Source organism: Equus caballus, chromosome 11, assembly GCF_041296265.1.
Source record: "Equus caballus isolate H_3958 breed thoroughbred chromosome 11, TB-T2T, whole genome shotgun sequence".
Lineage (NCBI taxonomy): Eukaryota > Metazoa > Chordata > Mammalia > Perissodactyla > Equidae > Equus > Equus caballus.
The window spans coordinates 4,389,503-4,417,163 of record NC_091694.1 but is presented as its reverse complement, the minus strand read 5'-3'; the positions used below and the strand labels follow the sequence as shown (position 1 = coordinate 4,417,163).

Sequence of the window (27,661 nt, the reverse complement as noted above, 5' to 3'; positions counted from 1 at the left end):
AAGAGGTACGTTTACACTCATCCCCCAGGAAGGGCATCCGTGATAACTTAGACTACAGTGGCTAGGTGAGTTTGGCCCAGAGACCCCAGGTCAGTTGTGCACTTCTTGGACTGCGCATGCAAATTCATCCAGCGGCGCTCATGCCCAGAGATAAAAGCCAAGAGTTGCCACCCAGGATCAGCGCCAGCTGCTGGCCGAGGTCCCTAAGCACAGCTGGCTGGTATCGGCCACCACAAGCCCAGGAACCCTGATCTGTCAGGGGCATCGAGGGCGCCATGCCCCACCCACAGAAGTCTGGCTGGCGCCAGGTGAGCCTCTGCAGCTGAGTCAACAGAGGGCACATGCTCCTGGACCTCTGCCAAACACAGGAGCACCACTGAGGGACTGTCCTTGGAAAGGGACAGTTTGGGGTGAGCGTGGGCCCAGCCGGGGGCACCGCTACTGGCAGTGGCATCCCCACTGTGGGTCTCACCTGGCTCTGCCCACTGCCTCAGCCAGGCCAGAGCTCCGCTCTTCCGGGCTCCCCTCTGGGATGAGGAGTGCTGGGGCCCGTTGTTCGCTGATCTCGTTTCCCCACCCAGGGCCCTGTGCCCAGCTCCTGCGGACATGAGACACTGGGGCTGTGACAGGCTAGTCCCCTCCTCCCTGCACCCTGCTCCCTCACCCCACAGGCTCCTCAAACAGCCTGGCGGGACCTGGGGCCACCCCTACAGCCACAGGCAACCAGACCCCCTCCCGCTCTGCCTGGCAGGCTCCTCTCCCATTGGCTCAGTCACAACTGAAATGTCATCCCCCCCCAGGTCCCTCCCTAAATTTGCCCTCCTGCCCCCCGACCCCACTAACCACTAAAGGCTCACCGCCGCTGACCGGCACCGGGGACACGCCCCTAGCGCTGGCCTGCTGGGCTCAGGCTGCGGCGCGGTCCCTCCCTGCCACCTGGGGCTCGGCCAGCAGAGGGCGCCCTGTGCTCGGCACCGCAGCCCCACTGCGTGTTTCATCTGTACTGAAACAGCCCGGGCCTGGGGGCGCCCCACCGAGGCGTCTCCCGGGCTTCTCGTGACCGCAGGAAGTGGTCAGTTCACGTTCGTCCATCCAAAAGTGCATCCGTGACTACTGAGAGGAAGGCTGCGGGCCCTGGTGTGGTCTCCAGGGAGAGGTGCCTTCAAGAGCCAGAAGGAGGAACTGAAGGAGCTGCCTGTGCAGGAGGCTGAGGTTCCCACGACCTCGGCCGGGAGGTCACCCACGGGGCAGCGGGAGGCAGGCTGTGGTCCCAGGGGCAAGGCCCCGCGCACCCCAGGGCAGGCCCAGGCTCCCAAGAGACAAACCCATTTTGCAAAACATGTTTAATCAGAATAAATAGAGTCTGGGCAGGGCAGGGTCCCATTCACCCACCCTCCAGCCCCAGCCTCAGATGGCCACAGAGTCCTGTCACCCTCCTGTGTCCAAGCGGGGTCAGCCAGAGGGACCAGTGCAGTCTCGGGCCAGCATCTCTGCCTGCAGGGCCGTGGGGACGGAGGGTGACACAGGGTGCAGGCCGAGCTGTGAGCAGACACAGGGCTGCCAGACACATCGCTGTCCTACCGGGCGTCCCGCTCATCTGCAGGCAATGTTGGGGGCACCTCGGCCTCCTGGGCTCTCCCAACCCTGCCACAAAGGGAAGTCAGCCAGGGGTGGCTGCGGTCCCTCCAACCTGGTGGGCCAGACACCCAGCAGCCTTCTTCAGGGGCTGCATTCGGCCTCAGAGGGTAAAGAAGGCTCTAGAGAGAAGTGGGAGGGGCTGGGCAAAGGCTCGGATCCCCTCTGATGCATTTGTTTAAGGGGGCTCCTGCCTGCGGAGGAGCCCCGGGGTCTCTGCAGACCTCAGCCTGCCCACCTGGCCGGGGGGAGTGTTGGGGGGGCTGTGTATTCCCGTGTGTCTGTCTGTCCAGGCAGCAGGAAGCTGTCTGAACTCATCTCCCTTTCCCTGGGCTGAACCACAGGTAACAAATGAAGGGTGAGACGTGGGGCCGCAGCAGCAACCCCGGCCCCACCCGTGGCCACCCAAGGCCGAGACACAGCATTTGGGGGTGTTCCCCCCACCTTTGTGGCAGGCACCCCCGACTTGTAAAGAAAGGGGAGAGGCAGAGAGAAGAGGAGGGAAGGGCATGAGGGCCCCGCTCGACCTCCCCACCCACAGGCTCTCATTGCCCTGTTCCTCTCACCAAACTGAACAGGTTGCCTCCTCCCCCAAAAGCCCCACACACCTGAGGAGGAAAGTGGGGGCGAGCGGGCAGGGGGTCGCGAGAGGCTCCCAGGGACTCCGGGAGGGCCACCCAGGGAGCCTGCAGCCACTTCCCTCCCCACCCCCCAGCTCCACACCATGTCCCTCCCTGTCCAGTGCCTGGTCCCTCTCCCCTCCACACTCCTGCGCAGAGTGGCCCCGACCCCTCCAAGGCCCCTCACCTGCTCCTCTCCTTCCCCTCGTAGACAGAGTGAAGCTTGTTGATTAAGAAGATTTTGTCTTCCCCTTCCTAAAAAGGCCAGAACGCAAAAGGTGAGAGAACCGAAGTTGTCCGTCCATCTGTTCCAGACTGCCCTTGAGGGAGCTCACAAGGAGTATTCAACATCACAAGCACAAAAAGTTTAAAGAAGGGGGAAAGAGGCACCAAAATAAGGATGAGGAAAAACCAAGAGCCAAGGAGGGGGCATAGAGAGAGAGAGCACGAGAGAGATCGAAGCATCCTAGCGGCCAAGGTAAAAAGGGAAATGTGAGGAGCTGCACAGCGTGGACCACAGAGCCAGCCTGACTCGATTTACAACTGGCCCTGCCACTCACTAATTCTGCCTTGGGCAAATTACCTCCTCTCTGACCTCAGAGTCACCACCTATAAAAGGAGGATCAGAATGTCTGTCACGGGGTTTTCTATTGTTGCTCTAACCAAGTACCACAAACTTAGCAGCTTAAAACAACACAAATTCATCACCTTTCAGATCTGGAGGTCTAAAGTCCAAAATGGGTCTCGTGGCTAAAATCAAGGTGTCAGCATGGCTGGTTCCTTCTGGAGAATCTTTCCTGCCTTTTCGCGCTCTGGAGTTCACCCTCATCCTGTGGCTCAGGGCCATCTCCCATCTGCAAAGCCTGCAGTGGCCGGTTGGGGCTTTCTCACATCTTTCTCTGACGCTGACTCTCCCACCTCTCTCTTCCACTTTTAAGGACCTTGTGATTACACTGTGCCCACCTGGACAGTCCAAGATCACCACCCGGTCTCAAGGTCAGCTGATGAGCAAAAATGCCATCTGCAACCCTTATCCCCTTGTGCCACGTAACGTGGCACGTTCAGTTCTGTGATTAGGACGCTGACGTCTGGAGCCAGGACTGGCCAACTCAGGGCTCTTTCGACAACTGAATGCGAAAGCACACCACGCTTTGAGCCTGGGCCCTGGGGCCCCTCCGCAGCACGGATCTCAGCAGCCACCAGCACCCCTCCCTCCCCCCCCCCCGCCCCCCGCCAGATCAGCCTCCCTGCAGGGAGTCCTCGCAAAGAGAAAAGAGCAGTCTCGTCAGGATGCATTCCCGGTGCCCCAGACCCCAGCCCACCCAGTAGGGCCGCTGGCAGAAAGCCACCTCCACCAGCTGTGGCCAGGCCGCCAGCTCTGCCAGAACGCCCGGCCCTGAGCTCCGGCCGCTGTGAGCTCTGCAAGACGCACCGTGTGAGCCAGGGCAGCTGGGTCAGCTGCACCGCGTTATCGATAACCCCGTAAAAGCGGGAGCGGCCCTGCCCCAGGTGGCCAGCAGCAGGGCCCGCCTGCCCACACCCCGCGCCCGAGCCCCGAGTCCTTTGTAACACAGCATCAGCACAGTGCCGCAGAGGAGCTGCCGCCCAGCCCTGCAGTGAACGCCTGGGGACACAGGCACCCACCGGCCCCAAAGTGGGCTCAAGCATTAAGTGCACAAGTGAAGAACGCAGGAGGAAAAGGAAACCAGAAAAAACAAGAAGAAAATGGCGGTGGGAGAATGATGGCAGGCCCCAGGGGCGTGCTCAGAGCCCACCACGCACTGCGGTGGCAGGTCCCCCTGCGCAGCCAGCCCAGCCCCGGGCAGCACGCGACCGGGTGAAGGGGCAAACGCCAGGCCAGGTGAGCCAGGCTCGACAGGGCAGGATCTGGTTTTCAACGTGATGGGAGGCCCAGTAACCGAGTCCCGAAGGAGGGACAGTCTGGGGCCAGGCCGGGCTCCTCTCAGGCTGGGCTCAGCAGCCGGGGTGGCAGGAGCACCCTGGGCCTGCAGGCCCCCATCACCCCGGCTCGGTCCCCACAGACCGCCACGTGCTTGACAGACACGCTTCAGTCCCAGCCGCTTTCAACCCGATTCCGCTTGTTTGCAAAATGAGGGCACTGAACAGGGTCCATGCACCAACACGGGTCCCCCAGGACATCCAGCAGCCATTTCCAGCTTCTCAAAGACCCCCACAGAGACTGTCTGCGCCCACGCAGGGCCGCACACCCTAAAACGCCTGTTCTCAACTGTGGTCGCAGTCAGATCCGCCGGAGCCCTCGTCCCCGCTGGGGCTTTGCAGACGGGACCCCCAGCTGCCTTGTGTCTGCATCTCCGCTTAATACAAACTACTCACAGCGATCAAGACGACGGGTTTGGCAAACGAACGCTTTCAACAGCCCAGGTCCATGGGGGGTGCGGCGGGGGGGCTAGGGTGGAGGTGGGAGGGGGACTCACGTTGCTGATCTGCTCCTTGAGGAGGCAGATGACCTTGCGCTGGCCCTTCACCACCTGGATGTTGAGGTAGATCACAGCCCTGCGGACAAGACGGCGGTCAGGCTCGACCCCGCGGCAGCCAGGGGCGGGGAGGGGCGTGCGCCGGGCCGGTCCTCTGACGCCCCCCGTCCCCCACTCACAGCAGCAGAGCCGACACCAGGTAGATGGGGAAGGTGTTCTCCACCAGGTACCGGTGGATCCAGGGCAGCCAGGAGACCCTGGGGCCCGCCTTCTCCAGGTGGCGCACCCACACCTTGCCCGCCTCATACATGGTGTCCAGGGTCCGGAAGGGGCCGCAGATGCTCGAGGGCCTCACTCTGGGGGAGGAGGGCAGCTTGAACCCTCAGCCCGGACAAAGGTGACCTCCACATCACCCCGAGCCACGGCCCCCAACCACAGCCCCCAGGCTCCTCCACACAGCACCTCCCCAAGTCCTGGGGCGACTCCAGCCCCCGCGCCCCAAAGGCGGGCACCACTCACTGCCAGATGGCGTAGCAGAGGAAGACGGCAGCGCCCAGGAAGGAGGGGAAGCAGAGCAGCGACACGAAGACGGTGCTCATGTGGGAAGCCAGCCAGGGCCTGCGGGGCGCCCGGCAGTTGGCCATCAGGCTCGTCTGAGGACAAAGGCTGCGCTCTGCCACCGCCCTGCTGCCACCCAGGCCCTCGGGGCCTCCCGGGGGGATGGGAGGGGGCCGTGCGTCCAGGTGGCCAAGCCAAGACCCCCAGGACACAGCAAGGCTCGCCCCCACCCCCGCCACAGCCACGGCAGCCCCGCAGAGAGATGGACACTCTGGGACCCTGAGCACCGGCTGGAAAGAGCCCGAAGGCCAACCTCCAGGATCCTGTGGGTCGGGCGGCACTGACAGCCACCTCCAGTGACTGAGGTCTCTGCCGGGCCAGACACCACACCCCGTGCTTTATAAACATCGCCTGAGCCTGTCCCCAGGAGCACTGTCCCCATTGCACAGATGAGGAAACAGAGGGCCAGCGAGGAGGGGAACCCGACTCTTAACCACGGAGCTCGCTCCCCCTCGCCCCCACCCGAGGACCGAGGGCCAGGGTCCTTCCCACGGCCAGGAGGACCTGAGGCTCAGCGCGCCTCCCAGCCTCCCAGCCCTCAGCCCCAGCCCAGCACACACGGGCACCCGCTAACGACCACGGCCCCAGACAGGCTGGGCATCACCTCAAGGACAGTGATGCCAGGGGAAGGGGGTCAGCTGGTCCCCTGGGGATGTGGGACTGACCCCAGTGGGTGGCCCCGGGCTGCCAGGCCTGTACCACTTGGGTCAGGGGAGAGGTCCCAAGTCCCAGCTCATGTCTGCCAGCCCAACAGCCCCCTGGCTGCACGCGCTCGCTCGCAAGGCCCCGACACCCCCGGGGGTCCCAGCGCCACCTTTACCTTCTTGACATAGAAGAGGACCAGCAGCTTCATGATCTGCATGGCAGGGAGGAGGGGCGAGAAGAGGACCCCCAGCCTGGGGAGGGGCGAGAGGAGGGGCTGCAGTCCAGAGGGTGGAGTCACGACCCCTGGGCTGCTCCCACGGCTAAAAGGCCTCTGGGCCAGGCTGGGTTCAGGACCCTGGGGAGGGCACAGGCAGAGTGGCGGGCGCAGACCGAGTCTCCTGGGAGGCGAGCACTCAGGGCCCGGGCCACTCCAGGATCCCAGGGTTGGGCCTTGCCAAGGGCCGAGGGGGAAAGGGGCTCAGCCCTCGCCGGGCCGGGGAAAGCGTGAGGCAAGTGGAAGACGCTCACCAGGTCAGCGTCTGCCCGTAAATCAGTTCTAGAACATTGCGGGCAATGTCGAACTCTGGCTTCCCCCGCTTCTTACGCTGCTTCTCAGAGATGAACCTGGGGCAGAGGAAGCCCTGACGGTCACACAGGAGGGCCCCCCCCCAAGACCAACCCCAGTGCCCCCGGAAGACAGGCACCCAGCCGGGGCACCGGCACGAGGAGCTGGCGTCCCTGCCCGCCCCTCAGCAAGGCTGGGGGGACAGCAGCCCGGGGTCCCCACCCTGGGGGGTTCTAGACTTCATCTGGGTCCTTGTTCTGAGCACCTACAGACACAGCCAGGTGTAGACACAGTCGGCATCAAACGTTTCACTGCTTTTTGAAAATCTTATTTTTTTATTATCATAAATTTACATGTTCTCGAACAAAACACAAAAAGAAGGAGATAAAAACCCCCACAGCGCTGGCCCCCACAGCTGCTGCCGTGGCGTTTTGAAAATGTCCCCCCACTTTCTACCTCTCCATTCCGACCCTCTTTTCTCTGCACAAGACCAAGACTACGGCTATACACATCATTTTGAAAGCTGTTTTCCTTTCCGACCTAAAAATAGGCTACATCCTGTCTCGCAGGTGTTTTTCTCAGTTTAACCATCTTTTGCAAAAGAGCCCCAGCCCACTGTGGGTGGAGATTTCTGACCCCCATCTGGGAGGTCAGGTCCTGCACTTCAGGGGCCTGAGGACCTCCCAGGTGACCCCTCCCAGCATGCAGGTGAGGATGCTCTGAGCCCTTCCGAGGATGGGAGCCCAGGTGACGAGGGCAGGGACCCATGCTCACGGAGGGGTGGGGGGAGGGGGGGCCTCACCTCCACACCAGCTCCCCGAAAAGCGTGTCCAGCAGCGTGAAGACGAAGTCCATCACCATGAGCCGGTACAGCTCCTGGCCCACGAAGTTCTCCCAGCACTGAGACAGACGGGGCCTTAGTCCCCGCTGCCCCCACCCCCCTGCTCCCCCCAGCCCACCTGGGGGCCTCCAATCTGCTTCTCCACCAGCCCAGATAAAGCCAGGTGAGGGCTGGCGTGCAGGGCTGCTGCGAGGGGCTGCTTCCTCCACCCCTGCCCCTGGGACCAGGGCAGCCCCTCCTGAGGGGCCCAGACGCCTCCCCCCGCACCGCCCGGGCCCACCCTCACCTGGCCCTTCAGGGCGCCCACCCTGCGGCCCAGCCAATGGTAGCAAAGAATCCCTAGGATGACCATCTTTAGGATGAGGTTCCTGCGGAGGACGAGAGGTGTGGAGGCCGAGGGAGGGGCACCTGGGAGACAGAGGCCTTGGCCCAGGAAGGCCCACCTGCCCCACCGGGTCACACACCTGCAGATGGCCACGTATACCTCCAGTATGGGGGAGTCGTGCCGCTCCAGGGCGGCCAGGCCACGGTACAGGTAGGGGGCCCCCAGGTTGAGGAGGCAGACCACCAGGGGCAGGGCCAGCAGCTCCCACTCCCGCTCAGCAGACACTGGGTTCTACGAGGGCAGGGCGAGGGGCAGTGGTCACCACAGACGCCCCATCAACGGGGCCAGGTCCACTGATGGGCTCCCCCCGGGGCGGGGTGCACAGGGCGGAAGGAGGGGGTGGGAACTGGCGGGCAGCACCTCCCTCCCCCAAGATACCCTCCACCCCGGGCCTCGTGTTCAAACCACACAGGAAGAAGGGGCACAGGTGTCGGAAAAAGAAAAGAGAAACCCAAAGAAAACGAGAAAATAAAAGGCGAGGAGGGGAGAACGCGAGACAGATGGAGGGGACAGGCAGGACATCCCACGGGTCACACAGGGCCCTGGGCGGGCTCCCAGTCCCAGCCAGAGCCCCCAGGGGCTGCCCACTCCCTCCCCGCACCTTGATCATGAGCTCAGAGAAGGCGTAGACGGCCAAAGTGCAGCCCAGCGTGGTCCCCAGGCACAGCAGCCACACGAACCCCAGGATAGCCACCTGCCGCAGGCGCCCCCACACGCTCCGTGGGCCCTGCTGCAGCTGCCACTCAGCCAGCAGCTCCTGCGGCGACAGCGAGCCCATCACTCAGTCCACGGCGTAGACACACACAGAGAGAAGTGCAGACACACGCACGACGCACACAGGGACACGGAGTGCACACCCAGGCAGGCTTGGAGGGACCGAGGGGTCGCCACCCGCTCACCCCCAACTCCCCCACCCGTCCCTCCCTCCACTAAGGCCCTGTCTCCAAGCACAGAGAGAACACAAAACGTGGCGTCAAGGCTGCGCCCTGCCCCTGATGCCCACCGGCCCCCTGCTGTGTCCACCTGCTCCCACCCGGGCTCCTGTTGCCTCCCAAGGCCTGCCCCCACCTCTCCCACCCGCCTCCTCCTCCCTCCCCCACCAGCCCTGCCTCCTGAGCCATCCTGCCTGCAGTGCAGGTGGGTACCCCCCAACTGACCAGGAGCCTCAAGGTGCAAAGAGCACCTCGCCTCCCCGTCAACCCGGGGAGCTTCCTGAGGGCAATGAAGGCCCATTAGCCAGGTCAAAGCCATGAGCTCCCCAACGCAAATCCTGCAGCATGAAACCCCAGAAACACAGAGAACTTTCCAAATGGCCCAGGTCAGCAACCCTCGAGCCCTGTGGCCTTGGGCAAAAGACTGAACTGCTGTGCCTCAGTCTCCTCACTTGTAGCTACTGTGGGGAGCCAGGAGCGCGTGCCAGCAGCAGCCCCACCGCCCTCTGCCTGCTGGGCACCAGAGGACACAGGGACTCCCGGAGAGGCCCTGAGAGCAAAGCTAACCCTCTCCCACCACAGCGTCGGCCCCTGGTCCTCCAGCCTGGGGTAAGGGTGGACAGACACCTGAGTCCCCACAGGATGGAGGACAGGCCGACATCAAAGCCCGCCCAGAGCACGCACACCCACCCAAACCCGCTGTGAGCGGAGGCTTCCGTTCCCGTGGGCTCCCACGGGGTCCAGGGCCGTGGGCGCTTACACTCGCTTGCAGGCGAGAGGTGGCCCCACCTGCGGGAAGTGTGCAGCCTGGGGCTGGTGTCCCAGGGACACGGGGCGGGTGGCAGGGCCACAGGTCCCCACGCAGCTCACCTTCAGCTGGGTTCGGATGTTGTCCTGCTGCAGACGCGAGGGCCATTTCTGAGTCACCTTGTAGTCCCAGGAGCAGAAAACGGTGATGGCGTGGACCCCCGAGGTGCTGCCCACCCGGTAGCTCTCCCCAAAAGAGCGGGACATGCTGGGAGGAGCAGAGCCAGGCAGCGGGTGATGAGGGGCGCAGAGGCCGGGGAGAAGACAGACGGGACACTCCCTGCAGCCAAAGCCCACCATCCACACGGAGGAGCCCTCCCAGCACTGGATGGGCCTCCCACCACGGCCCCTGCCCGCCTCCAGCCCGCCTCCTGGTGTGGACCGCCGGCCACTCCTGATCAGCCCTGTCCAATACAGTGCCCACCAGCTATGAGTGGCTGGAAGAGGGGTCAGGCTCCACGCCCCACTGACATAGTTGGCTGCCTCCTACCCAGACTTGGGTGGAGAAGATACTGGCTCACCTCAGGGCCTTTGCACTGCCTCTTCTGATAACCAAAACACCTTCCTCTGTTCCTTCCCTGCCCACTTTTATTTAATCTCCCCCTCTGGGGCAAGTGCCACTTCCCCTGAGAAGCCAGCCTGACTCCTGCAATGCTCCATAACTCCTGGATTTTCCTGGCCTCCTCATTGGTCTCTCTTCTCCCCTAGATAGCAAGCTCCTCAAGGACAGGGAATATGCTCATTTACCTTCCTGCTCTGAGCCAAGCACAGCAAATGTTTGTGGGGTGGATGGGTGGATAGATTAACGTGTAGGTAGATGGAAGGAAGGGAGGAAATATCCTTGGGTGGATGGGTGAATGGAAGGATGGATAGACTGATGGATGAATGGGTAGTTGGATGAATGGGTTAATGGATGGATGGTTGGATATGGATGGATGGATGGATGGATGGATGGATGGATGGATGGAGGGACTGATAGATGAATGGGTAGCCAGATGAAAGGATGGATGGATGGATCAGTGGTGCTCAGAGCCAGGGGCATATGGTAAAGGGCCTTTACCTGTACACCAGGGTGATGCAGGTGATAAAGAAGGACATGCCCATGGTGAAGAGGTAAGCCAGGGGCATGTTGTAGGGCAGGCCCCCCGCCTCAGGGGTGCACTGGCTGCCATCCAGTGGGGGGCCACACAGCTGGTTCAGCGTGGTATTACTGTAGTAGCCGTAGTACATGACGGAGTGGGAGAAGCGGCCCTGCAGGGAGGAGGCCCGGCTGAGGCAGGGACTCTCCCCGCTCCCCACACCTGACCACCCTCAGGCTTCACGAGGCAGAGGCAGCACACCCACGAGGGCAGGGCAAGGAGAAAGGCAGAGCAGGAGAAGGGCGAGGGCAGGGGCAGCGAGAATGCAGAAGTGGACAAAGGACCAAGGCCATCCTGGGGCTTCCCAGACCCCACTGAAATCAGGACAAGAGGACTGAGGAGAGCTGGCTGGACACCTGGAGTCACAGCACTCGGGGAGGCGGGGGGTCCCTGGGGGAAGCTGTGACCAGGGCGTGTACCCACCAGCCCAAAGCCCCTGCCCCTGCCCCTGCCAGCCCTCACCCCACCAGTGAGGAGCTCCAGGCCCGTGAAGGTGGGGACAGAGCCCGCGGGGGCTGGCGGGAAGGCGGCCTGCACGCCCACGATGAAGGCCAGCAGCGGCAGCAGCAGGAGGGCGTTGAAGGCCAGCAGGGTCTTGAGGAAGAGGAAGTAGGACAGCACGCTAGAGCCGAACTGGCCCCCGATCTGCTTCAGGGCGTAGCGCCACGGCGTCAGGGCCTGCAGCGCTGAGAGCAGCGCCAGCCCCAGGCTGTGCAAGGCCTGTGGGGACAGGGCAAAAGGTCCTGCAGGCGAGGCCCCAAGGGGAGCCGGCCAGCTCTGCGCAAAGAGCCCGGGCGCCCAGCTTGGAGGTGCAGGGGGCAGCGGAGGGCAGGGGTCATCCACGGCACTGGAGCTAGGCTGATGGCTGGGAGACCCCACAGCGGGACAGTGGAAGAAAGGAGAGTGGCTGCCCCTGCCCGCCCGCTGCCCCGGCCCACCCCGGACGGAGGCCTGGAAGCCGGCCCAGGGGGCTCCTACCAGGCCACAGGCATATCGGAGCCGGCTACAGCAGGGCAGGAGCCCTCGACGGCCCTGCGGGCCCCTCTGCTTCCCGCTCTGGGTCCAGCTCTCCTCCCTGGGGGCAGAGGCGGCATCAGGGCCTGGTCTGGGGATGGCCCAGCACCCCGCCGGGGAATACCTGCCACAGGCTCGGGCCCTTCTCGCCCACCACCCAGCCCAGCCAAGGAAGTGGGTCTGGGGGCCGCCCAAGGCCACAGGCACTGACCGCAGGGAGCGTTTCTCAGCCAGACTCAAGGGCATCCCGCGGAGCATGTGGTCCCGCTGGGTCACTGTCAGGCCCTGAAGCTCCTTCACCAGGAGAGTCCGCTTCTCTGCAGGAGGAGAACGAGGGAGTCCTGTCAGTTCCCCAAAGCGTCCCTCCCCACTCCCGCCCCTGTGGCCATGACCCTGGATGGGCCTCTGCCCCTGCTGCCCACCCCACACAGGCCTCTGCCCGCCCTGCAGGCCCGATGGCTCCGCTCTGCCTGGACCATAGATGCCAGACGCCACCCTGCCCGCCTGTCTCACACCAGCGCTGGACGTCCTCGCTCTGCCACGTCTGCCCCAGAGCCCGGAGTGCCCTCTCCCCTCTGTCGAGCTCCCAGTGTCCTCCAAGGCCCAGCCCAAAGCCCCCTCCCTCGACCCGAACTCTCCTCCTGGTCCGCACTGGCATCATCCTGACCCCCAGGGCACCTGAGCCTCCCCAGCCCCGCTCAGCAGCAGGAGAGTCCCAACCCCACCGCCGTCCCGCTCCACCTCCCCTGGGGCCCGGGGACGCCCCCTCCCCACCTCCTCTCATCTTCACAACTGCCCTGAGAGGGGCTTCTACATTTTCCAACCCCAACTTTACAGATAAGAAATGACACTCAGGGGCCAGCCCCGTGGCCGAGTGGTTACGGTCGTACACTCTGCTTCCGTGGCCCAGGGCTTGCTGGTTCAGATCCTGGGCACAGACCTGGCACCGCTCACCAAGCCACGCTGAGGCGGCATCCCACATGACAGAACTAGAAGGACCCACAACTAGAATACACAACTGTGTACTGGGGGGCTTTGGAGAGAAGAAAAAAAAGAGAGAAGATTGGCAACACATGTTAGCTCCAGGCCAATCTTTGGGAAAAAAAGGAGATGACACTCAGAATGCCGACACCTGGCCCTGTTTGCACAGTGCAACCGGTATTCATTCTGACCCCAGAGCTTGTGCCACCCACACTGCTCCATCACCCCCTATTTGGGGGCCTGAGGTAAACTGAGGGAGGAAACAGGTGGGGCCCCAAGAAAGTGCCGGAGCTTCTGGGAACCTGAACACCAGAGATCACCTGGGGGAAGACTAGCTGTGAGACCGAGCCCCGAGATGACCAGTCTCCCTCGTTCCCCAGCCCTGGTGCACTGGCCTCCACGTGGCTCAGACAGGCCAGGGCCTCTGACCTCAGTGCCTTTGCACATGCCCTCTCTGCCCCAGTGTCACATCCTCCAGGAAGCCTCCCTGAATCCTTCTAGTCTAGATGGTTCCACGATGCTCTCCTGCTGTGTGCCTTTCCTCAATTGCCTGCATCTGAGCTTTAATCACTCGCTTATCCGTTTATTTGGTTCCCATCTGTTTCACTGGGCAGACCATAAGCTGCATGAGAGCTGGATGGGGCCTGCTTACCACCATCACATCCCAAAGACGAGACCAGCATCTGCAACACTGCAAGCGCTCGACAGAGGCTGTGGAGCGTGTGGGCCTGCTGTCGTGGGCCAGACCCTGCGCAGTCTGAAAGGCCCCACTTCTCTGCCCCAGTGGCAGGGACCCCACCCCTGCAAAGGGACCTCACAGTTGGGGGCCTTCAGGCAGCCTGCTGGGCGAGGGGAGCCTGGGTCGGTGTTCCTGGTCCCTCACCCCAACCAGCCTGACCCCCTCCCCACCGAGGCTCTGACCCCCCTCACTCACTCACCCTCCTCCTGGAAGGCCGTGGGGTCCAGCTCCAGGTCGTAGAGGCGGAGGCTGGGCCGGGCGGAGCGCCCCACACCCCCCAGAGGGGGCCGGCTGCCCCTGCGCCGCAGCCTCACCGTGCGGTTGTAGTACTGGGAGAGGATGGCGCCTCGGCTGCGGCCTGTGGACGTGGCGGTAAGGGTGGGCAGGGCTGGGCCTCCCCTCCCCATCCCTCATGTGGATGCAGAGGCAGCCCCCTCCCCAGGAGCCCGTAAAGTCTCTTTATAAGGGACCTCAGATGCCACTGGGTTCCCAAGAGCCTATTTTTATCCCTGTGACGACTCTGGAGTCATTTTTAGAACCCAGCGAGGCTGCAGGGGGCTGCGCCGGGCCTCCTGGCAGCAGACGGGTGGGGCGGGAGCCGAAAGGGCCTGGCTCTGAGGCACACAGACCCCTGCCTGGAACCCCGGCCCAGCCCAGGGGCTGGGGTCTCACTCACCAATGGTGCGACTGGGCATGCTGGCCAAGATGCGGAGCGTGGCCGTGCTGTAGTCAGGGACACCCTCGGGCCCCAGGAGGGCCTGGTGGCCACTGCCTACAAAGCAGAAAGACATGTCCAGAAGTTCTGGAGAGCCTGCTGGTCAGCAATCTTCCCCACCTCCCCACCCCCCACCCCGGCCTACAGACTGCTGGGACGGCCATCCCAAGAGGTGGGGGAGGCCCGCACCCCTCGGCACCACACAGGGCGGCCAGGCAGGCTCACCTGAGGCCCCCAGGGTTTCGGGCCCCGGCTCCCTCTGGGGGAGGACCCGTAATTCCAGACCCTCCTCAGCCGCCCGCAGGCTCTGCTCCTGAATGAGCTGGTGGAAGGAGTCGTGCACTTCGCTCTCATCATAGGGGCTGGGGTCCTGGCTGCCGGGGTGAGAACGGGGGGTGGGAATTCAGGCTGGGGCTGACCCAGCCCTCTCCCCAGTAGCCTGCCCCTTCTATCCGGCAGTGGTCCAAACGGCCTCTGCCTGCAAGTGACACATCCCAGCCCCACAGCCCCCCAGCCCCCCAGCACTTACCCCTGGTCCTCTGGGGTCTCCGGGACGTTGAAGACAAAGGCTGGCGGCTGGGCCATGTCTGCGGCCCACGCCCAGCCAGCCTGCAGACCTAGGGCCGCTCAGAGCCCGGGCACAGCCTCCGAAGCCTCCAGAAGCCCATCTGAGGAGAGATGGAGCGTGGCACCCAGGCTGGCCTCCAGCGCCTGCCCACCCCACCAACTGCCTGCTCCCTGGGGGCCGTGGGAAGCTAGCTGAGCCCCCACCCTGCCCCCATCCGTCGCCAACACATGGTCACATGGGTGGCCTCAAATAAACCTCATGCTAGAATGGGCGGAGGGAGAGAGGAAGGAAGGGAGTGGGGTCTGGGCAGTTCCCCATCGGTTTCCTCAATGGCACCAGTCCCTGGGAAATGGGAAGGGGGTGTGTCCCCCAGGGCCGCCACCCTCCCGGTGAGAACGGTCAGGGCAGCTCTGACATCTCCCTGCCCACCCCGAAACCCACAGCATTTCCTCTCACAGGAAATCCTGCCCTGCAGACAGCTAGCCCTCACCCGCCCCCAGCCCCAGGCCACTGTGTCCCCCCCCAGCAGCCCCCCTCACACACACACACACAGCGATCACTCCAGGTCATGCGGGGGGCTGCAAGGGCGACGGTTCTCAGGAGAACAGCTCCCCTCCATTCCATCACCCCAAGGGCGGGCCAGGCCAGCTGGCTGGGGGGAGGGGGCCGGGCATTAAACAAGCTGCCTTTGTCCAGGCAGAAGGCTCTGCCGTCACCCGGGACAACTGGAACCAGGGCGGCCTTGTCTGGGCTCTTCACCCCGCGGGAGTGGGGCGGAGGTAACAAGTGCCAACCAGCAGCGGAGTCCCGCAGGCTGCGGCCCAGCTCTCCCCTGCCCTGTGCCCTCCTCCCCACCCTCACTCCCAGGAACTCAGCCACTGGCTCAGCCCAAGGGGGCTTCCTCCAGCAAAGCTCAGGTGTGCAGACAGAGCAGGTGCCACTAGGGCTGCGCCCAGACGGACCCCTCACTTAGGCTCGTGCAGGAGGTCCAGCCCCTGAGTCCAGGCCCCATACAATCCCAGCCCCTTCCCCCTCCCTCCAGCCGGAGCACAGCGTGGGGAGAGATGGGTCAGAGGGCCCCCACTTGGCCTGCAATGGGAAAGCAGCTGGAGGTGGGGCTGACAGCGTGCCCCCTAATCCAGTCGCTGGAGCAGGAACCCCTTCCTGCATAGACACACCCTCCCATGCTGGGACCCACAGGCCTCCCCACCCACCCCTTCTCCACCAGGCAGGGAGTGGGTGTGGGGATGGGAGCAGGACGAGGTGAGCCGGGCTCAGAGGCTTTGGCCTGGGGCCCAGGCTGCCTTCCCCGGGGATGGGAGTTCACCTGGGCACTGGCACCAAGGACTTCCGCCCGGCTTGTACCAAGCGCCCGGGCACCCTACCCCAGGTTCGGGCAGGTCCGTAGGAGTTTCCGGGGAGCACCATTCCTGAGCCCTGAGCCAGGTGGGGAGGGACAGGGTGGGGCCCATTTCCAGGAACCCCACTCCAGCCGGCAGCGATGCCTCCAGGAGCCGCTGCTGCCCAGGACGACCTGCAGCCCAGGGGCAGCCGCAACTCCAGGAGCCCCTGACCCCTGCCCTGTCAGGCTCCCACTCCCCCACTTCCAGCCAGTTGTACCGGCCTGGGCGACCGGCCTCCCCCACCCCCTACCTTTCCCCATCCCGGTTCCGGGCACACACCACCGGCCTCTCCCTGGTGCCCCCAGCGGATGGTGTGGCCTGGGGGCTGCGTTACCCCGCCCCCGCCCCTCTGGGGAGAGTCAAACCCCGGGAGATCCGGGAGAAGCTGGGAGGGAACTCACTGCCCAGTGGCCCCAGACCCCAAGGAATTCGGAGGGGGTGGAGCCGCCCGGCCGCAGGGGAAGAGCTGGGGTTGGGAGGACCAGGGCGCCGCCCCCAAGCCCGGGGTCTGCCTCCGCCCGGACGCAGCACCGATCCAGGCCGCGTACCTGGAAGGTGCCGGAGAGGAGCGGCCCTGCGCGTCCACGAGCGGCTCACCTGTCCGCCAGCAAACACGGTCTGGGCTCCACCACCTGGGGGAGGGACGGCGGGGTGAGGGGGACGGAGTGATCGAGGGCCCAGGGGGCGACCTCTGACCGTCACAGGCCTGGCGGGACCAGAGGGAGCTGCACCGCCCGGCCCGGCCCACGTGGCGGCGGGCCTCCGGAGTCACGTGACCCGGCTCGGCCCGGGCGGCTGCGCCCTGTCCCAACCAACTTCCGACCCCTCCTCGCACCCCACCCTGAGGCTGGAGCAGGGTACAGGCGGCCAAGCGTCTGGGTGGATCCCAACCTCTGCTTGAAGTTCCCAATTCCTGTAGGACTTAGTTTCCCCAGGTTTCAAATGGGGATAGTAATTCCAGACTCGCCCTCTTCCCGGGGCAATTATCCAAATAACACAATGCTGCAAAGCCCCACTGATAGGCGCCTTGTGAGGCCCATTGGGTAACCCCTTCCTCCCGCACAGCCTCCTGTGACAAACTCCCGAGCCGGCTGCAGGCCGGGGGTGTCTCCCCCTCCGACGTGGGCGTGGCTTCTGCTGTTCCTGACCAGAGTGCAGGGCGCTTCCTGTGTGCTGGGTGGGGAGGAGGGGGCAGGCTCCGGGAGGACTGACACTTTGTGACCGTCCCCAGTGCTGTTTTCTCTGGTATTCCCCACAAGCCAGGGAGGCAGGCGCTGTGTCCTAGTTCACAGCTGAGGACATGGGGGCTGAGGGGTTCATCAGCCTCGTGTCACCCGCCAGGGCCTGAGTCTTGCCTACCTGGGAGCTCCACCGAGAACTCCGACCAAGAGGCTACAGGAGAGGCTGCGCGGATTTGAGAAAAGGGCTGGGATGTGGACGGCGGTGGGGGACACTCCTGGGCGGGAGAGGCCTGGAGAGGCAGGCAGGGGGAAAGGAAGGAGAGGGCCCCTAGAGGGCAGAACGGGTGGGCAAAGCCAGGATGCCCGAATGAAGAGACCTAACGCGGCTCCAGGGAAGAGGTCCAGGGCCTGGGCTGGCCAGAGGTGGGCCAGGGTGGGGCCTGTGCGGCTGCCAGCGTGCTTCCCAAGGGGGTTAGCTCAGGCTGGATCCTGGCACGGGCACCTGGGGGTGGAGACCCAGGCCTGCTCAGCCCAGGCCCCTCCGCCCACTGCCCCCCACACACACCCATGCCCCAGCTGAGTTGCACTCACATGACCCCAGGCCCAACTGGAAGGTCTCCTCCTCTGGGGAGCCCTCCCGGCTTGAATCCTGTTGGAGCACTTGCCACTTCCTACTGACTGCTCTCTGCCTTCCCACTCTCTGAGCCCACTGTGTGCCCAGCACCCGCGCCCAGCAAGGGGCCTGGCATAGAGGAGAGGCTTGGAAACCAACTGGGGAGCCAGGCGGGGAAGCAGACAAGCCATCGGAGCTCAGCTATGAAATGAGCCGGCCCTAAAGTTGGTGGAGAGGGAGCAAGGAGGAAGGGCAGGAGCACGGGGTGCCCAGGGGATCCCAGGAGAGAAAAATGGCCAAGATGACCTTGGCCTGAGCAAGTCATGAATGGAGTGGATTTCTGAGTGAGCACTAAAGGCCGGGTGCTAGCCCGGCGCCTTGGCCTCGGCGCCAACGGCAGAGGCGGGAAGTTGAGAAATAACTCAGCCCGATGTGATGAAGCCAACCACTATCGCGCCCGTCCTGCCAAGCCGGGGCGACTGGCCGATTAGGAGCCGGACCCCTGCGCCCCCAGCCCTGCCCGCGTCAGGCTGCCGCCCCCCCAGGCCGGAGGGGAGGGGAGCGGGCCAGGGCGAGCGCGCAGGAGCAGCGCCGGCTCGGTCGGAACGGCCACAGCGCGGCCCCGGGGGCCGGGAAGGCGGCAGCCGAAGGAGCCGGCCCGACGCCGGCGCGGTCGCCCCCGCCCCACGCGAGGAGGCAGCGCGCGACCCCCGCGCAGCGCGTCCCAGGCTCCGCCGCCAGGAGTCCGAGCGCGCCTCTCACCTGCCCGCCTGCGCCCCGCGCGCCCAGGAAGTGCCGGCCTCAGTGGAGCGATGAGGAAACTGCCGGAGGGGGGCAAAGGGGTGGCGGGGAGGAGACGGCGGGGGGAGCTGGGGTTCCTGTCATGTGACCCCTCCCCTCGGCTCCCTCACTGCCCCGCCTGGCGGCGCGGGAGCCGGTCCGAGGAGGGGGCTTCTAAGGGGCCTTGATCTCTTGTCCCCAGGTGAGATGGGTGCAGGGTGGGGGGAGGAGGCGGATCGTGAGGGGGTGGGAGAGAGAATTGCGGCCGAGGGACTGCTGGGGGCCGTGGTGGGAGGGAGGGAGAGCCGCTGCAGAGGGGTCCTTTCGTCCCTTTCCCACGGCTGGGGCTGTGGCCACGCCTCCTCACCTGGGGTCCATGGGGGACCAAGGCAGACCCAGTCCTGGGGGCTGGACCACAACACAGAAGACAGAAGGAGGTCCCAGCACGTCCGGATCCGGGGTGCTGCAGGATGCCCAGTTTTGGTGCAGGGACGTCTCCCCAAAGGGAGATCAGCACGTGGAGAGAGCCGGAATTGTCTCCGGCCAAAGGGTGACGGGAAAGGCCTGCGGCCACAGGTAGCAGGTGAGAGTGTCCTGAAGCAGGCCTTGCCCCGGACCTCCCCCCAAAACCCCCGCGCTTATCTGGGGCCACCCCTGGCCTTGGCTTTGTCTGTGACAGTCCCATCCTTCCGTGCCCTTTGGACCTTTCTCTCCATTTGACAAATGGGGAAACTGAGGCCCCTGGCCCTGTGTTGCTTTAGAGGTGGATGGGGACTGAGCCCAAATCTCCTCCAACAGGATTCTTTGCCTTCAAGTCTGGGCTTGCCAGAGCCAAGAACTTGAGGCTCGCCCAACAGGCGCCCCACATCTCTCCTGGGAAGCGGGGGTCCCAGCCCGGCGCCTGCAACACCACCCCCTGCCCGCCTCCAGAGATGCTGCCCCAGCTGTCGGTATGTTCGGAGCGGGTCTCCGGGGAGCCAGAACCCGAGCCGGTGGGCGAGGAGCTGTGGGAGCAGGAGATGGAGCGGCTCTGCTCCTCGCGGGAGCCCGTGCGGGCGCTGCCCTACGCCATGGTGGACAAGCGCTTCATCCGGTGGGTGCCCGGGGCCCAGGACACGGCCGAGGCCGAGCGGAGCGGTGGGGGTGGGGGAGGCACCGCGAAGAGGCACCTGTTGGGTGGGGGCGTGGAAATCACCCGCAGTGGGAAGACTCCCTCGGCCCATGGCGCAGCTCGGCCTGGCCGAGGGGGCACGGTGGGTGACACAGGGGCGCCTCCATCCCCACCCCACCCCAGGCAGCTGCGGGAGCCCGAGGGGGTGAAGACCTCGTGCTGGCAGCGGTGGCGGCGCCGGCGGCGGACGGCGGGAGGACGCCTGAGGGAGGCGGCGCAGAGGCTGGCCCGGGGCTTTGGGCTCTGGGAGGGGGCTCTCTACGAGATCGGGGGTAGGACCTGCACCCCAACCCCCACCTCCCCTCGCTGCAGTCTCAGTGTCCAGTTAAGAAACGGGAGGAGGGCATCATCCCGCTTGCCATTGTCGGTCTCGGTCCGCACCACCCAACCCCCCATCCTCACACATCCGCCTCTGCCCCTGGACCCACGGCCCAATCTTGGCGGGTGGCAGCACCCCCTGGTGGCCGTCAGAGGTACTGCTGCTGAGGCCTCCCACCGCGGCAACTAAACCGAGGTCCCAGTGAGACTGGTCACCCACAGCGCGTAGCCTTCACATCCCACAGCCCTCGGATTCCTAGCGGGGTCCCTGGCTCGGTGCCTCCCTGACCCACCTGCTGTTCTCCCAATAGGCCTCTTTGGCACCGGAATCCAGTCCTACTTCACCTTCCTTCGCTTCCTGCTGCTGCTCAACCTGCTGACTCTGCTTCTGACCGGTGGCTTCGTCCTGCTGCCCCTGGTCTGGCTGCGCCCCCCTGACCCAGGCCCCCCCCTTAACTTCAGTGAGTGCTTGGCCCACGGAGGGAGTAGTGCCCGGGAGCCCACCTGCACCCTGGGGGCGGGTCCAGGGCTCCGAGTGTTGCCTGACCCTCTGTGTCCTGACCCTGGGCATCCTCCTGCTTGGGTCCCGCCCTGGGACTCTCCCTGCCTGCGCCTTTTGCATGGCACACCTCCTGACATCCCCAGGGCTCTGCTCAGGCCTCCCGGCGGCTGGGGACTCTGGAGCGGGTAGGGGCAGAGCCTCGCCTATGCCTTGGGGACCCTTCTGTATTGGCCCCCTCTCCCTCCTCGACAGCCCTCCAGTGCTCCAGTGGCCACCAGCCCCAGACTGGTGTTCCCAGGTTTCACAATCAACTTTGGAATGTTTTAACTGGCAGGGTGAGTGGGTCTCCTAAGGACCAGGGGGCTGGGGAACCCAGAGAATTGGTCTCAGGGGACCCTAGTCCAAGAGGATCCCTACGCCTCCAAAGACATTTTGGCGTCCAGGTGGACGGTCTTACAATGGCCATGCCAGTGATGGGGTCAGAGAGAGGCTGAGGCCACTGTGCACAGCCCAGGCCCACTGCCCTCAGAGCCCAGCTGGGGTGGGGGTGCAGGGGATGAGAGGGGAGAAGTGTCCAGGCCTCTGGGACACGCACCACCCCACCTTCATCCCTGGAAGCCATGAGTAGTTACCCTGCAGGCTCCAGTATTCCAGTCCTGGCTCTTCCTCAAAGCTGTGTGGCCTTGGGCAAGTTGCCTAACCCCTCTGAACCTCTGTGAAATGGGGATACTCTTACTCCCTACCTGATGGGGTCATTGTAAGAGTTAATGAATTAATACAGGGAAAGCATTTAGCACACAGCCTGGCACAGACTCTCGCTCAGGTGTCATCATCCACATCCCCAGGCCTTCAACAACACCTATCTCTTTTATGGCACGTACCGGGCGGGGCCTGAGAGCAGCTCAGCATACAGCATCCGCCTGGCCTACCTCCTGAGCCCGCTGGCCTCCCTGCTCCTCTGCTTCTGTGGGACTCTCCAGCGGTGAGGGGGGGGCCCCACGCCTCTGCCTCCTCCCAGGGGGTCTTCCCTGATCACCCTCCCTTGGCATGGCACCCCCAGGTCATCAGGAAGGCCCTGGCCCCTGTTCAGTAAGACTCATCAGTGGTTCCAGGGACCAAACTCTGTGTCCCCAGCTGCAGACTTCAGGGTCAGGCACCACCGCCCCTGGATGCCCACCCCCCACCCAGGCCGAGGCCAAAGCCTGCTCCTGGGGCTGCCAGGGGCTTCCCACCCAGACCCGGAGCCCAGCCAGGACGGGAGATGCACCTCCCTCACGGGCCCTGGCCTCCCGCCCCTCCAGGATGGTGAAAGGGCTGCCACAGAAGCTGTTCCTGGGCCAGGAGTACAGGTCACCTCTCAGTGCCAAGGTCTTCTCCTCCTGGGACTTCTGCATCCAGGGAGAGGAAGCGTCCACCATCAAGAAGCACGAGATCAGCAATGAGTTCAAGGTGCGTGCGAGGGCATGCATGAGTGTGAGGTGTGTGTGAGTGTGAATGAGTGTGAGAGCATTTGTGACCATGTATATGTCACACGTGCACAGGGTGTTATAGCTGGAGGCAGGGGCTGTGCTGGTGTTTGGTTGTGAGCGCTCACCTGCACAGTGCAAGGGAGCGAGGGGGAATCTAGATAAAACCTACTGCCACCCTCAGCTTGTCCCTGCCCGCCCCAGTGTCACCACAACCTTGCCTAGATCCTGGCAGCCTGTCTCCCCCCGCCCCTGACCTGGGCCTGGGTCTGTCTGGCGGCCCCCCTTGACCCATGGGGGCCAGCTCTAAACCGCCTCTGGCCCGCCCCGTGACAGGTGGAGCTGGAGGAGGGGCATCGCTTCCTGCTGGAGCAGCAACAGACCCGGGCCCAGAGGGTCTGCCACCTGCTCACCTACCTGCGGGTCAACATCTTCATCGGGCTCCTGGTGGTCGGGGCCATCAGTGCCATCTTCTGGGCCACCAAGTATTCGCAGGACAACAAGGAGGTACCAGGCGACTGACATACATTCACTTAATCCTGGCCAGAACTGTAGGAGGAGATGGGGTGGTCCCACCTTGGAGATGAGGAAACTGAGGCTCAGAGAGGTTAAAGCAATTTGTCACGGCCAGATCAGACCGGCTCTCCCTGTGGACATGCCCCTGACAGCCATGCTGCCACTGGGAATAGCCCGTGGGCTTCTGGATGCTGGGCCTGTCCCAGAGTTACACTTGAGGGGCTCGTAGGGGATCGGGGAGCTGGTGGGGCCCCTCCAGCATCGGCACCTCCTTCCTTGCTTTTCCCCACAGGAGTCCCTGTTTGTGCTACTCCAGTACCTGCCCCCTGGGGTCATTGCCCTGGTCAACTTTCTGGGTCCCCTGCTGTTTGTTTTCCTGGTCCAGCTGGAAAACTACTCTCCCAACACTGAGGTCAACCTCACCCTTATGTGGTGAGTGTGCCCCTTGAGACTGAGAGGTGGGACATCGTCTGGAGGGAGAGGAAGGCAGGGAGGGCCTGAGGGTTTACACCCCTTATCTGACAACCCTCATGTGAGCTGTGAAGTCAGCACCATCCTCATCCCCATCGGACCGATGAGGAAACTGAGGTTTGCAGGGACAAAGTGCCTTGGCCAAGGTCAATCTCCTCATGCCTCCTGGGTGCAGGTTCAAAGGCGAGCTCTCCTCTGCCCCGTGCTCGGCTCTGCCTCCCCCCTCAGGACTAAGGTCCCCCCTTGGACCCCCCAGCCCCTCTTTGAGCCCCCCACTGAGCTGCACCAGCTTCTCTCTCCATCTGCCGACCCCGCCTTCGGCTCTGTCTGCTTTCCTTCTGCTTCCCTGGAGCAGGAGCTGTCTGGAGCCCCTGCAGCCTTCCTCCAAGGTTGACCGTGCTTGGTTTGAACCTGTTTTTTGAATAGTTAATAGCACAAGCACATGGTAAAAAACTTAAAGTGCTCAAAAGGATGAGAGATAAAAAATAAGCCGCTACCACCCCTGTCCCAGCCTCCCTCAACACAAGAACCGCCGTTCCCCGCCGGACTCCTGCCACGCGGCAGCACTCAAAGTCCACGCTTGGATATAATGTGCACGCGATGGCTCCGGGTTAGGCCGTCCTGCCTGCACAACCCGGTTATGCATTAACCAGGAGTACGTGTGCACGATGTGTGATTCAGGAGGCAGCGTGAGTGGACTAGGGTATGAACAGGTGGTGGAAGAAAGAGACGTCACCTGCAATTAGGAAACTGAAGGCCCGTATATGCCTGTGAGTCAACAGGCCAGGTGTGGGCTGAGGCCGGCTGAACTGTGCAGTGTTTCCCAAACTGACTTTAAAAGAGAACACTTTTCCCATGAATCATCTGGAGACTGGAATTCTAGGGAACACACTTTGGGAAACATTGCCACAGATGAAGCAGGCTGGAAGGAGGGTGCACTCTGGATTTGGAGGGGCCTGGGCCCAGGAGAGACATGCTCTCAGGCAGATATCAGCACACCTGGATCCTGGGTAGAGTGTGCCCGTGTCCCTGGACTCTGCCCCCTGACACAGTCCCCACCCCCCAGGTGCGTGGTGCTGAAGCTGGCCAGCCTGGGAATGTTCTCCTTCTCGCTGGGCCAGACCGTGCTGTGCATCGGCAGAAACAAGACCAGCTGCAAGTCCTACGGCTACGACGCCTGCGACTACCAGGTGACCATCAGGGCTGTCCCTCCTGTTCCTCTCCACAAAGCCCCAGCTCTTTGATCTCCTTGTCCCTCTCTGGGTCTGTCCTTGCTGAGAGCCTGTGGGCAGAGCTGCCCAGCCAGCAGCACACCTCCAGGAGGCGCCACTCACATCACACGAGATGCCGTGCAGGGTGGCAGTTTCCCTACCCAAATGTTATCCTCGAGGCACAGGTTTTAACTTAGCAATCATGTCAGACTGCAGGCAAGGCTCCTGTACCACAGAGACCCCACAACGGGCAGGTGAGGGGCAGCTGGGGACGGTGGGTGGTGACAGGTCCCTCCTCTGCCCCAGTGCTGGGAGAACTCGGTGGGGGAGGAGCTGTACAAGCTGAGCATCTTCAACTTTCTCCTCACGGTGGCCTTTGCCTTCCTTGTCACCCTACCTAGGAGGTGAGCCATGTGGGGACACCACAGGGAGAATGGGGGTGGCCTGGGCATGTCAGGGGATGGCCAGTGGTCACAGCCAAGGGTGAGCAGTTCTACACATGTGTGCGTCCGGCAAGTGAGTGTGTGATGGTCCGTGACCGTGACTGGCGTGGTCCACACACTTCTCCCGGGTGGTGGGTACCTGGACACTCCCCTCTCCCAGGCTGTTGGTGGAGCGATTCTCGGGCCCGTTCTGGGCCTGGCTGGGCCGGGAGGAGTTCCTGGTGCCCAAGAACGTGCTGGACATTGTGGCGGGGCAGACGGTCACCTGGATGGGCCTCTTCTACTGCCCTCTGCTGCCACTGCTCAACAGTGCTTTCATCTTCCTCACCTTCTACATCAAGAAGGTAGCTCATGGGTTGGGAGGGAGCAGGGGGTGCACCTGTCAGCAGAGCGGGGCTTACATCCTGCCTCACACCGCCCCCCCCCACCCCCGTCACCTCCGGGGGCCTCAGACTCCTGGCATCTGCAAACGGGGCTCACCCCCCCCTTGTTGTTGTTTGCTCCCAGTACACCCTCCTGCGGAACTCCACGGCATCCCTTCGGCGATTCCGCGCCTCCAGCTCCACCTTCTTCTTCCAGCTGGTGCTCATCCTGGGCCTGCTCCTGGCCACTGTGCCCCTGGGCTATGTGGTCAGCAGGTGAGGGAGCAGAGGGGCGGGAGGCTGGCGAGCAAGCAGCTCCTCACCCAGGGCCCTGACCCCGCCCACCCTCTGGCCATCTCTCCTCAGCGTCCACTCCTCCTGGGACTGCGGCCTCTTCACCAATTACTCAGCCCCCTGGCAGGTGGTCCCGCAGCTGGTGGCCCTCCGGCTCCCACCCCTCGGCCAGCGTGCCCTCCACTACCTCGGCTCCCATGCCTTCAGCTTCCCCCTCCTCATCCTGCTCAGGTGCCTCTCAGGACAACAGGGGCGAAGGGAGGGGGCAGCTGGTAGGGGGGTTCTCCCTCCCATGCGCACTCCAGCATGGGCCTGGCAGTTCCTCCTGTGCCCCTGGGCAGCCCCCACGGGGCCTCACCTGTAAAGCAGGCACCTTAAATGACCACAGGGGAGGCACACTGCCTGGTGCAGACGCGCTGGAAGCCCAGTGCAGCTGTTGAGTTATACTTATTGACATTTCGAGGAGAGGGGCTCAGCGACCCGGGGAGGGAAGGAGAGGAGAGAGAAAGTGGTGTCTGCGAAGGCAGGCAGAGAGAAGACCCCAGGAAGCATTTCTAAGAGACTCGAGTGGGGAGGGCGCAAGTGGGGAGGGGCGACTGACCTTGAATCCCCATCTGTCCAAAGCCTTGTCCTGACCGTGTGTGTCTCCCAGTCCCACGCCAATGCGAGGGCCATCCAGAGGCTCCGGAAGCAGCTGATGTGGGTGAGTGTCCGCCAGGCTGGGTGACTCCCAACTGCGGGCGAGACTGTCCGGGAGTGTGGCCTGAGGCTGGCAGTAAAAACGGGGAAGGCGGAAGGAGGGAACATGCTTCTCAAGCGTGGCCTCACTCAGGTCGGGAGTCAGACGTTAGGGATATAGCCCGAGGCTTGGAGACAGGGGTTTATTAGGAGTGTGGCCTTGGGCTGAGGGCGGGGGCGGGACCTTGGTGGAGGCGTGGTCTCGGACCGGGCCGGGGCGGGACCGTGATGGGGCCTTCTGGAGATGCGGACGGGATGTAATGGGGCGTGGCTTCTGGCTGGGGGCGGGACTCTGGAGGGGGCGTGGTCTCTAACCCTAGGCAGGACCAGAGCCGGGCGTCAGACCGGACCCGGAACAGTGACGGGGCGTGGTCTCTGGCTTGGGGGCGTGGTCTGTGGTGGGGCAGGGCCGGAGGGGCGGGGCCGGGGCCGGCTGACCGCTGAGCTGCCCGCGCCAGGCCAGTTGCGGCCTCCACCGCCCCCACGTGGCCGGAGGCGCCCCTCGTAACCGGCCGCTGGCTCCCCCTGCAGCAAGTCCAGGAGAAGTGGCACCTGGTGGAGGACCTGTCGCGGCTGCTCCCGGATCCCAACCCCGGCGACTCTCTGGGACCCCAGTTCCCGCACTCCCGAGCTTCGCGCCCCCGATCCTTCTGCCCCGGATTCCCGTGCCCGGGCTCCCCTGGCCCTACACCCCTCAGGCCGGGACGTCCCTCATGAGTCCCGCTGGGCTACGCGGTGCCCCGGTTCCCGCCTGTCAATCCCGCTAGCACTGACACCCCCGCCTCCACCCAGAGCCTCCTCAGGGCCAGTCCTGCAGCCACCCGCCTCCTGCCCCAGGGTCCCCCTTACCCCACTCTCCTGCCCCCTGGTGACCACTGCCCCTCTCAGTGGGCCCTCCAGCAGGGCACGCCAAAGTGGGCAGCAGGAAGAAAATATGGGAACTTGTATTTATATTTTTATCTGTTCTTTAAAGAGTCTATTTTTGTTGAATGTTTTATAATGTAAATAATATATTAGTGTAGTAACCCATAAATGCAATTTATAGATATACATGCATTGGGAGTGCTCAGAAATTGTTTGGAGTGGGGAGCACCGTTGTCAAAGTTTGGAGCCCTCCCCCATGTGAAGGGAAGACCCAGCCACAGTTAGAGTAAGCCGGTGTTGTCCTCCCCACACACAATCTCCTGTTAGTCGGTCTTCACGGGTCACGCAGTCCAGACCCACAGAGGCTGAGTAATGTGAGTCAACTAGGGGCAGAGCTGGGCCTGGACTCAGCCTTCCAGAGCCACACGGCCCCAGCATGGGGCTTGGAGGCTGTTCCTGTCCCTCACCCTGGGGACCTGCAGGTGTCGACCATTCCATAGTGAAGAGAGAGAAAGTGAGGGGCCAGCCCGGTGGCTCAACGGTTAAGTGCGCACGTTCCGCTTTGGTGGCCCTGGGGTTCGCCGATTTGGATCCCGGGTGCAGACGTGGCACCGCTTGGCAAAAGCCATGCTGTGGAAGGCGTCCCACATATAAAGTAGAGGAAGATG

General features: G+C 63.8%; 2 protein-coding genes and 1 long non-coding RNA gene across 54 annotated transcripts; 1 reads left to right on the top strand and 2 right to left on the bottom strand.

Moving 5' to 3' along the window:
• Window positions 1-1,328: 1,328 nt before the first annotated feature.
• On the bottom strand, window positions 1,329-18,728 carry TMC6 (transmembrane channel like 6). 50 transcript variants are annotated; one of them, XR_011422780.1, is made up of 23 exons: window positions 18,620-18,667; window positions 16,612-16,695; window positions 15,988-16,097; window positions 14,622-14,760; window positions 14,318-14,466; window positions 14,054-14,149; window positions 13,577-13,735; window positions 11,869-11,974; window positions 11,622-11,718; window positions 11,106-11,363; window positions 10,565-10,755; window positions 9,568-9,712; window positions 8,367-8,522; window positions 7,845-7,996; window positions 7,667-7,748; window positions 7,342-7,439; window positions 6,503-6,598; window positions 6,150-6,225; window positions 5,231-5,329; window positions 4,891-5,067; window positions 4,712-4,790; window positions 2,443-2,510; window positions 1,329-1,644 (listed from the first exon to the last, which is right to left on the bottom strand). XR_011422780.1 is itself a non-coding variant. In XM_070225913.1 (23 exons), the coding sequence occupies exons 4-23, from the start codon at window positions 14,675-14,677 to the stop codon at window positions 1,578-1,580; spliced, it is 2,442 nt and encodes an 813-aa protein (XP_070082014.1). In that variant the 5' UTR covers window positions 14,678-14,760; window positions 16,612-16,695; window positions 17,423-17,746; window positions 17,836-18,496; the 3' UTR covers window positions 1,329-1,577. The 50 variants fall into 50 exon arrangements, 39 of the variants coding, with proteins under 39 accessions (XP_070082014.1, XP_070082018.1, XP_070082012.1 ...); XM_070225913.1 differs by lacking the exons at window positions 15,988-16,097; window positions 18,620-18,667 and adding exons at window positions 17,423-17,746; window positions 17,836-18,496 and having other exon boundaries at window positions 5,231-5,364; XR_011422778.1 differs by lacking the exon at window positions 15,988-16,097 and having other exon boundaries at window positions 18,620-18,715.
• On the top strand, window positions 18,440-27,179 carry TMC8 (transmembrane channel like 8). Of its 2 annotated transcripts, none has more exons than XM_023651931.2 (16): window positions 18,440-18,839; window positions 19,436-19,730; window positions 19,932-20,080; window positions 20,438-20,587; window positions 20,881-20,963; window positions 21,474-21,610; window positions 21,930-22,077; window positions 22,431-22,601; window positions 22,903-23,042; window positions 24,148-24,271; window positions 24,599-24,696; window positions 24,896-25,079; window positions 25,243-25,373; window positions 25,464-25,622; window positions 26,016-26,094; window positions 26,661-27,179. In XM_023651931.2, exons 2-16 carry the CDS (start codon window positions 19,570-19,572, stop codon window positions 26,844-26,846), a joined length of 2,100 nt encoding a protein of 699 aa, XP_023507699.1. In that variant the 5' UTR covers window positions 18,440-18,839; window positions 19,436-19,569; the 3' UTR covers window positions 26,847-27,179. The 2 variants fall into 2 exon arrangements, with proteins under 2 accessions (XP_023507699.1, XP_023507700.2); XM_023651932.2 differs by having other exon boundaries at window positions 18,471-19,220.
• LOC138916091 (uncharacterized) lies at window positions 21,892-26,314 on the bottom strand. 2 transcript variants are annotated; one of them, XR_011422786.1, is made up of 3 exons: window positions 25,993-26,314; window positions 22,512-22,643; window positions 21,892-22,016 (listed from the first exon to the last, which is right to left on the bottom strand). It is a non-coding gene; the product is annotated as an uncharacterized lncRNA (long non-coding RNA). The 2 variants fall into 2 exon arrangements; XR_011422785.1 differs by having other exon boundaries at window positions 22,512-22,670; window positions 25,993-26,266.
• Window positions 27,180-27,661: the final 482 nt, after the last annotated feature.

Bases quoted from the DNA above. Each gene is read 5' to 3' on its own strand.
- TMC6 (XM_023651923.2), bottom strand. From the start codon at position 14,677: ATGGCCCAGCCGCCAGCCTTTGTCTTCAACGTCCCGGAGACCCCAGAG. The intron at 10,756-11,105 runs GTGAGGGCTGGC...TCCTCCCTGCAG, and splicing joins TGGAGCTCCTCACTGGTGGG to GGCCGCTTCTCCCACTCCGT. The intron at 9,713-10,564 runs GTAAAGGCCCTT...TGCTCCTCCCAG, and splicing joins TGCATCACCCTGGTGTACAG to CATGTCCCGCTCTTTTGGGG.
- TMC8 (XM_023651932.2), top strand. From the start codon at position 18,845: ATGGGTGCAGGGTGGGGGGAGGAGGCGGATCGTGAGGGGGTGGGAGAG. The intron at 22,078-22,430 runs GTGCGTGCGAGG...GCCCCGTGACAG, and splicing joins AGATCAGCAATGAGTTCAAG to GTGGAGCTGGAGGAGGGGCA. The intron at 25,080-25,242 runs GTAGCTCATGGG...GTTTGCTCCCAG, and splicing joins TCACCTTCTACATCAAGAAG to TACACCCTCCTGCGGAACTC.